The sequence below is a fragment of the Pteropus alecto genome, unplaced genomic scaffold (genome assembly GCF_000325575.1).
Source record: "Pteropus alecto unplaced genomic scaffold, ASM32557v1 scaffold186, whole genome shotgun sequence".
Lineage (NCBI taxonomy): Eukaryota > Metazoa > Chordata > Mammalia > Chiroptera > Pteropodidae > Pteropus > Pteropus alecto.
Genome location: NW_006439190.1, coordinates 1799702 through 1809481, shown reverse-complemented (window position 1 = coordinate 1809481; position 9780 = coordinate 1799702). Strand labels below are relative to the sequence as shown.

The following is a 9780-nucleotide window of genomic DNA, read 5'->3' as shown; positions in this document are numbered from 1 at the left end:
ATGTGTATTTAAGAAAAGAAAGAAATAGGCCTTGGCACTCAGTTTTGGGTAGTTAATTATGTGATCAGTTTGTGTTTCAGTAGAAATTCTGTTTTATTTGGAAGACTTGGCTATGGGGCCTTTGGAACACACTTATTGCTCTTTTCGTCCAGATGCTTATCATATGCGTAAGAAAGCTAAAATGAATATATATAAGTATTCTATATACAAGTCTGTGTGTGATAAATGCAAAATGACCTGTAAAGACCAAACAAACGAAAACATTAGAAGCTCACAGAGCAAGGCACACATTAAAACTTCTGAAGTTTTGATCTAAACTTTCATGGCCTAAAAGCCTTCTGAAGACTTTGATCGGGAAGAATTGTGATAAGAGGCGTGTTTCAATATTTCTACGTATTTTTAGAATCTGAGCTCTGTGATGGTCCCAAGACAGGATGGTTTGACATGGGAGGGGTGAAGGGTGAATTCAAATATGATGCTTAATTTTCAGTTAAGGTGTGTGAAAAAGGGAGGTGCCCTATTGTTCAATAGTCATCACAGAATGCTGTGTGGTGGACTCACTATTGCACAGGTTGAGTAAAGGTGGTATTATAACAGACATAGATGCACACAGACATGTGAAAATAGAGTTTCATGGTCAAAACAGACAAATCAACCAAACATGAAGCCATAGTGTCATCAGCAAGTGGTGAAGTAATGTGAATAGGTGAGATAGTTGGGAAGTACTGACGAAGAAAGAAGAAAACACATATCAAAAATTGGGAAATGACCCCAGTGGGGATGAGGTGGAAGCACAAATTTAGTATAGAAAAGGCAAAAGTTGTCATAGTGGAGAAAGAACAAAATATGCTTAGAATTTCCTAATGAATAGAATTTTAAAAATAAAACATGGCAATTAACATAGTTTATTTCTTAGCATAATGAGACAGAACGGTAGTGATTCAAGTTCCTAGGACTGACAGTTAAGAGAATATTTCTAAGTGTCATGTATTCTGTTTCAACATAACAAACGCACAGAAAACTAATTTAGGATACTGAGCAACATTTACAAAGTGGTTAATAATAGATTGTATACATATGTGCATTGATAGAATACTCTAGCACTGTGGAATGGAGGGTGCCTTTGGCAGTGAAGTCATAGCAGAGACACTTTAGATTATATATAGATTTCAGAATTATATCTTTACAACCTCAGTTAGGACATGATAGCAGAAGATACAGAGAACAGCATGGAAAAAAAATTTAATAGCGTCAGTTTTAAAAACAGGGGAGCTATATACATATTCGAAGGCAAAGAGGTAAGAAGTGGAGAAGTCAGAGTTAGAGATAGTGTGAATACACAAAATTAGCCAATGACAGAATTCCCAGGGAAAGCAGGAGAAAGATAATAATATAAAGATGAGAAAAGGGTAAGGGCTTAAATTGGAGGTGATTATTTACAGTTCTAAGGGAGGACTGTACTGTTTGCCTCTGTAAGGTCAACACCCAGGAGAGATGATAAAAGTACAGAATTCTATGCAATCTCACATATTTCCTTGCTCCAACATATTTTTCTTTTAAAGGTAATGCAATGAAAAGTGATGGTCATTCTCAATACCAGCTCTTTTGGTGTTTTTTTTCTGCTGGGCTTCTCTGAGCAGCCACTGCTGGAGATGACCCTCTTTGCCATAGTTGTGGTTTTCTACTTACTGACCTTGCTGGGCAATATGGCCATCATTATTTTGGCTCATCTGGATCCCCGGCTCCACAGCCCGATGTACCTTTTCCTCACACACTTGTCTCTAATGGACCTCTGCTACACCACCAGCACAGTCCCCCAGCTGCTGGTTAACATGCAGGGCCTGAAAAAGACCATAACTTATGGTGGCTGTGTTGGTCAGCTGTATGTGTCCTTGGCCATGGGTTCCATGGAGTGCATCCTCCTTGCAGTCATGGCCGTGGACCGCTATGTGGCGGTGTGCCGGCCCTTGCACTATGCCACTCTCATGCATCCGCGCATCTGTGGGCAGCTGGTGGCCATGACCTGGCTGGCAGGTTTGGGAAACTCACTGGTGCAGACTGTGCTAGTCACACAGGTCCCTCTTTGTGGAAGAAATGTCATAGATCACCTCTTCTGTGAAGTGCCGGTTCTGCTCAAACTCGCCTGTGTGGATGTTACCTTCAATCGCATGGAACTCCTCCTGGTCAGTGCATTTTTTCTCCTGGCACCCCTCACACTCATTCTCACCTCCTACAGCTGCATTGCCCAGGCTGTGTGGAAGATCAGGACCGCTGAGGGGCGTCACAAGGCTCTGGGGACCTGCTCTTCCCACCTGGTGGTGGTATTTCTCTTCTACGGCACTGCTATGGCCACATACCTGCAGACGCCCTCGGCCACTTCCCGTGACCGGGACAAGTTCATGGCCTTACTCTATGGAATTGTCACCCCAACTCTAAACCCTTTCATCTACACATTACGCAATAAAGATATGAAAGGAGCACTGAGGAAGATGTTGGGGAAAGTGTAGAGGGAAAGGAGGGGTGAGAAAGGGCGGAAACTAAAGAATGTAGGATTGCAAAATGGACTGGACCATGAGAAATTTTTAATTCTGAAAAACTGGCAATCTTTTGTTTTAATTTCTGAGTAGCCAAACTCATGTGTCAGAAAATATTAATTTTATCAAGTTAATATATTTTATGGCTTGCCTATGAGCATTAAGTATCTGAGATTAGATAATAATCTCTTACCTTCACTCTGCCAATGACCATCTACATGACAGCGCCTATCAAGTAATTTCTCTTATCTTTTTATCACTATGAAAAAGAGCAATGAAAACACCCACTCTGCATAGTTGCGAAGGAGTGGGAAGGAGTTAGATAAAATCGTGTTTTGTAGGTTACAAATGTAAAATACAAGCAATCCCACATACAATTTTAGGGCATTAATTTTAGTTTTAGATTATTTACAATCTCCACATTGGTGGTTCTTTAAAGCCCATCAGGCCTAATTTGTGTAGTATACAAATCTCTGTAAAACATTTTTGAATGATGGTCATTCAAATTTATTTAAACATTTCCACAAAAACAAAATGGTCTATTTTCCCCAAGGTGTATATTCCACATTTGAAAAGATATGCTCATTTCTGGTTTTTCCTAAGGGTAAGCTGGAAGTTTGCTTCTATTAAATCAGTTTTGTTGATTTAACTTGGCCTGCAGAGCCACACAAAATAGCCTCTGAAAATATAATCTTCCCTTTACCTAAATACTTTCAACATATGAAATAGAGTTCACTGCATAACTTCTTCAAATTAACACATATTTCTTTAACCTATTTCTTCAGTAGCATGATGGCAGCACTTCTCACAATACTGGTATTTATTATTCAGTTACAGTTGACATTTGATATTATTTTATATTGGGTTCAGGTGTACAGCACAATGGTTAGATATTTATATAATTGTGAAGTGATCCCTTCGATAAGTCTAGTCCCCACTTGGCACCATATATAGTAGTTATAATATTATTGACTATATTCCCTATGCTATACTTTACATCCCTGTGACTACTTCATAGCTACTAATTTATACTTCCTAATCCCCTCACCTTTTCACCTAGCACTGCAGACACCCTGCCATCTGGTGACCATCAATTTGATCTCTGTATCTACCAGTCTGTTTCTGTTTTGTTAGTTCATTTACTCTGAACTTTAGAATCCACATATAAGTGGATTAGTCTAGTACCCACCTGCAATATACATAGTTATTACAATATTATTGACTTTGTTCCCTACAATCTGTGAATAATGATAGTTTTATTACTTTCTTTCCAATTTGGATGCCTTTATTTCTTTTCTTTAGCTGATTGCTATGGCTAGGACTTCCAATATTAAGTCGAATGAAAGTGGTAAACGTTGGCATCCTTGTCTAATTAATTCCTGATCTTAAGGAAAACACTTATAGCTTTTTCCCCTTGAGTATAATGTTAATGGTGGGTTTGTCACATATGGTATTTATAATGTTGAGATATGTTCTGTCTATTCCCACTTTGCTGAGAGTTTTTACCATAAATGGATGCTGGATTTTGTCAAATGCTTTTTCTGCATCTAGTGATATTATAATATGATTCTATACTTTATTTTGTTTATGTTGTATATAACCTTAGTTGATTTGTGGATATTGAACCAACCTTGCATATCAGGAATAAATCCTACTTGATTTATTTGTATTTGATCTTTTTGATGTATTTCTGTGTTTGTTTTGCTAATATGTTGTTGAGAATTTTTATTCTCAGGGATATTATCAGGGATATCAGGGATATATCATCAGGGATATATATATTTTTAAAAATGTCTTTGGTATCAGTTTCGTCTGGTAATGATGGCCTCATAAAATGGGTGCTAATTTTTCTTTGACCGTATGGTAAAATTCACATTTGAAGCCATTTTGTCCAGGACTTTTGTGTGTTGGGAGGTTTTTGATTACTAATTCGATTTCTTTTGCAGTCGGTTCAGATTTTCTGTTTCTTCTTGACAATATTGAGAGGTTGTCTGTTTCTTGGAATGTATCTATTTCTTTCAGACTGTCCAATTTGTTGGCATACAATTTCTTGTAGTATATTCTTATACTTCTTTATATTTCTGTGGTGTTGGTTGTCATTCTCTTTAATTTCTGATTTTATTTATTTGAGTCCTCTCTTTTTCTTGATGAGTCTGGTTAAATATTTATCAATTTTGTTTATCTTTTCAAAGAGTCAGATTTTAGATTCTTCGATCTTTTGTATTGTTTCCTTAGACTCTATTTTGTTTATTTCTGTTTACATTTTTATTATTTTCTTTCTTCTACTTACTTTTGGCTTTGTTTGCTGTTCATTTTCTAGTTTCTTTAAGTGTAAGGTTAGATTATTTGAGTTTTTTCTGTTTCTTGATGTATTGTCATAAATTTCCCTCTTAGGACTGCTTTTGCTGTGTTCTAAAAGCTTTGAGCTATTGTGATTTCATTTTCATCTATCTCAGGGTATCAAGGAGGGTCCTCACAAGAAAGAAGAATCACCCTGGATGGCTCAGATGAGGGGTTGTAATGAAGGTACACATACCAGTTGGAGTGTGAGTATGGGGACACAGAAGAATTAGGAAGGCACCAGAGATTAGCCACAGGAGAAGGCATGTTGTACTTTGATCTAGAAGAACAAGGGAAGGAGAAGTGTCATCAAGGTAGGAGATTGGAAGCTATAAACAAGCTTCCTTGCACATGTGGTAGGGATGCAGCTGCTCTCACAGATTCACTGATGCAAGGGAAAGCAAGAGGAAATATCCTAGAAGCTGTCCTCCCATTTTCTCAACTCCTTTTGGTGCCTCAAATTACTGAGGCATGGGAACCCCAGCTGGCATTTAGCAGAGAAGTTAATCTGGGAGATGCAGTCCACAGGGGTCAGCTTCCTGAGGCAGAGAGCAGACAAGAGAAGGGCAAAGGACAGGTCTGAGGCCAATAGACTAAGAGTATCCAGGCTCTTCCTCCCTCTTCCCCTCCACCAGCTTTAGCATGAGTCTCCATTCTCATACTTTTTACTCTATGATTTCATCAATACATTTGCACCTGGAGGCCTCATGGTATATTCTGAGCAGAAACAGAACTTGAGTAAAAGAGCTAAAAGGTTTATTCTCTCAATCATTTGTTGTTGTTGTTGTTTTTTTAACTGAGAAGGTACCCTTTTTTTCAGAGACATCCTAAACTCTCTTGGCAAGAACTGGGCCACCTCTAGCTTTAATTTAGGTTGGGACATTGGCTATTTTATCTAGTCACATCACATTCTTCCAAAATTGGGATTCAACAAATTAAGGCATAAAAGAAGGGATGGATCTTGGGTAGACAGCAAATAGATGAGCCAGACCTGAGTACAATTATCTTGGTAGAATGTGGGAAGTTATCAGGCAAAGATAAAATGTGATCAAAGCTGCAAGTTGAGAAAGGTGTGTCCAGTTTCTGACTGGAATTAGTCCAATACTTGTGCTATCATTAAAGAGAGTCTGGAGATCATGAGAACCAGATATTTTGTGGTTTTTAATTTGGGGGAAAAAAGAAGGGAAGAAATAGAGGTATTGAATAAGCATGTCAAATTCAAAGATATCAATGGCATAGAAAAATTTGATTTCACTGTTCATGGGTGCAATATTTTTAGAAAAAAAAACTGTTAAAATATTTTTGAAAAGTGTCAAGTCATTTTGCAAAATTTTCTGTATGAGAGACTTCAGGAAGTGCTATATAATTGAAAAAATGGGAACATCAATGTCCAACAATAAGATATTTATTTGACAAATATGGTGTATACCATGTCTTATAATTTAACAGTCTTCAAGTATTAATAAAACACACACCTATTAACACACATAGCAAAAGCATTGATAGTATGTCATTGAATGAAAACACTGATTATAAAATATGCATAATACTAGCCTACTTTATGTACTTTCTCGATGTATAAGTGTGTGTAATTTTAGTGAAACCACTAGAGGCATTTTAATCCAAGTTTTCTAATTTTTTTTTTAATGTAAAATGTGTATATAGGCAAGTAGATACATATAAATGTGGTGACATTTTTTGGTGTTTTCAATGTTTTATGTTCTTAATATTTGATCATCTGTTATTTCCCTAAAAAATTACAATGACTAATACAATTTTTTAATCCAAGATCAAAATAAGGGCATAAAGAATTGTTTATTCCTGGGCCTTGGGAGGTCCAAGGGGTTTATGTTTCATGTCTGTGGGTCACATTCTTGCACTGTTGGTGGAAGAAAAAATTTGTGCAGCCACTATGGAAAACAGTCTGGTGGTTCTTCAAAAATTAAACTGGATCAGCCTTTTGACCCAGCAATTGCATTTCTGGGTATTTATCCAAAAAATCCCAAAACATTAAATCGTAATGATCTATGCATGGAAGTGCAATTCACAATAGCCAAGAGATTGAAGCAACCTAAATGCCTACTTAATGACCCAAAATTCCACTTCTGGTTATTTATCCAAAGAAACCAAAACACTAAATCAGGGCCCGGTGATCATCTGAAAAGCAGCTGCAGCCCTCCCATCCTTGCCCACGGGACTCCCACCTCAGCCATGTCCCAGACTCAGAAACATGTCTCCAAGACCAGGCAGTATTTTGAAAGTTCCTGGGGTGGCCCCTTTCAGAAGCCAAGGCCTCATCTGCTGAAGGGGCAGGCCTATGTGCAAGGTTTCTGTTGAGTTGTCAACACCCCTGGGCAATTTCTCATCTGGCCACATATGAATCCCTGCAGGGTTAAAAATGAGTGATGTCAGAATAATGGCAGCATGAAGAATCTCCCCTGAACTTTCCCCTTGCAGTTACAACAAACTAAACACCTACAGTCCAACAGATAACTCCAAGACTAGCATACAAACACATTGGAGAGATCTGCGCATCAGAGCATCTGAAGGTGGGTGAATCAAATGACTAAAGGAGGACAAAAGGGAAGAAACAGAGACCTTGTGCTGTGATCACAGCCAAGAGGTCCTTTCAGGATGCAGGAGAGTGGTGGTAGTTTTCACTCTTTGAAGCCCAGAGCAGTCTTGCCTATGTGATCAACATATTCCATGTGATGGAGCCCAGTGAACAGGGCAGAGACCAAATAGAGTGGCAACAGCTGGTGTTAGCAACTGCCATTTCCAGGGCAAAGGCTGAGTCACAGAGCCTGGTCTCCTATTCCAAACCTCACAGAGCACACCCTCCCCACTCCCTATACCTCCCCAGAGCTGGTAGTGGCTCCAGCACCGCATCTGGCTGCTGGGGCAGACCCAGAACTTCAGGGGCTCTTCAAAGGCTCTGATCCCCTTAGCCCTTTACATTCATTCTCCCATGGGGGTGGAGCCCTGGGACTGAGACAACCTGGTCACAAAGAAGACACACACCTCCTCAGGGAATAAGGGCATTTTAACTTCATAGCAGAGATCAGGAAGCTTGGGTTGTGAAGGAGGCTTGTGCACTACCTACTGGAAAACAAAACAACAATGAAAAAATTCTTCTTATCAACCTGCTAAAGAAAAGATTACTGAAAAAATAATTTTTCCCCAGCTTTATTGAAGTATAATAGATAATTACTTGCTCGTATTGTACAATTCAATGAGTTTTTTTAATATAGTTGGCATACAATAATATATTATTGTATATAGCATAGTGATTATATAGCATAGTGATTAAAGATCTATATAACTCACAAATTGGTCACCTCACTAAGTCTAGTATCCTTCTTCCCCCTTACATATTTTTTATAACACTGTCGATTTTCCTTATGATATACTTTATATATTCATGACTATTTTGTAACTATCCATTTGTACTTCTTAATCTCTTTGCCCTTTTTCATCATGTCCCCCAACCCTCTTCTATCTAGTAGCCCTAAAAATATTCTCTGTATCTATGAGCTTATTTCAATTTTTGTTATTATTGTTGTTTATTTGTCTTTTACATTCCATATGTACATGAAATCATGTGGTATTTGCCTTTCTCTATCTGACTTATTTCATTCAGCACAATACCCTCTAGGCCCATCAAGGCAATATCTTTTTCCATCCCCTTCCTTTTAGTCTGTATGTATCTTTTAATCTGAAGTGAGTCTCTTATAGGCAGCACATGTAGGGGGCTTGTTTTCTTATCCATTCAGCCATTCTATCTTTTGGTTGGAGCACTTAATTCTTTTCCACTTGAGGTACTTGTTGTTCAATATGTAGTTATTACCATTTTTTATTCATGATTTTGATACATCTTAAAGAAGTCCCTCCAACATTTGCTGTAATACTGGCTTGGTGTTGATGAATTCCTTTAGTTTATTTTTGTCTAGGAAGCTATTTATCTGTCTTTCAACTGTAAATAGCTTCGCTAGATAAAAGTATTCTTAGTTGTAGAGCCTGGGTTTTCATTATGTGGAATATTTTGTGCCAAGCCCTTTTGTCCTAGTTTTCTCCCTAGTTGCAGGCCTTTGTTTGTCTAGACCCCAGGTGACTCTAGCTGTTGTTTGCTCCGTGTTTCTGTCACAACTTTGACGTGATTGAAAGAGCAGATGAACAAATCCTTTATCATCTATGCCATTTTGCTTGGTGTTCCTGAAAGTAATTTTTTAAAAAACAGAGTACATTCCCATTAATACCTATGCAGAGAAATAATCCATCAAAGGCCATGAACAACCTAAGCGACAGAAAGAAAATGAAAAATCTCCAGAAAATAAGCTTAAAGACATAGAAATATGTGATTTAAATAACAGAGGATTAAGGATTGCACTTCTGAAAAAACTCGATGAGATGCAAGAAAATTCTTATTGATAGTTCAAAGAACTTAGAAACATAATTAATGAACAACAGATATACTTTACTAAAGATATTGAAACTCTAAAAAAGAACCAAATAAAACCCCTGGAGCTGAAGAACTTAATAAAGAGATGAAAATGAAATAGTACACTTAGAAAACAGAGCTGACCAGAATGAGGAAAGAATTAATGATATCAAAGACAGAAATCTAGAAATGATGCAGGAAAGAGATACTTGAGATGAAAAAAAATGAAAAGAAAAAAAACTCCACAGAACTATCTGACACCATCAGAAAAAGCAACATAAGAATAATGGGCATACCAGAAGGAGAAGAGAGGGAGAAGGGAGTAGAGAGCATATTTAAACAAATAGTCTATGAGAACTTCCTAAACATATGGAAAGAACTTGATCCTCAAATCTAAGAAGCAAACAGAACACTTACATATCTCAATCCAAAAAGACTCTCTCCAAGACACATTATATAAAATTGTCA

General features: G+C 37.7%; 1 protein-coding gene across 1 annotated transcript; it reads left to right on the top strand.

Annotated features, from left to right (window-relative positions):
- Positions 1-1580: 1580 nt before the first annotated feature.
- LOC102892773 (olfactory receptor 2G3) lies at positions 1581-2507 on the top strand. Its single transcript, XM_006916193.1, has one exon. The coding sequence runs from the start codon at positions 1581-1583 to the stop codon at positions 2505-2507; it is 927 nt and encodes a 308-aa protein (XP_006916255.1).
- Positions 2508-9780: the final 7273 nt, after the last annotated feature.

What these genes read in the sequence shown, in the direction of transcription:
- LOC102892773 (XM_006916193.1), top strand. Translation starts at nt 1,581, where the DNA reads ATGGTCATTCTCAATACCAGCTCTTTTGGTGTTTTTTTTCTGCTGGGC.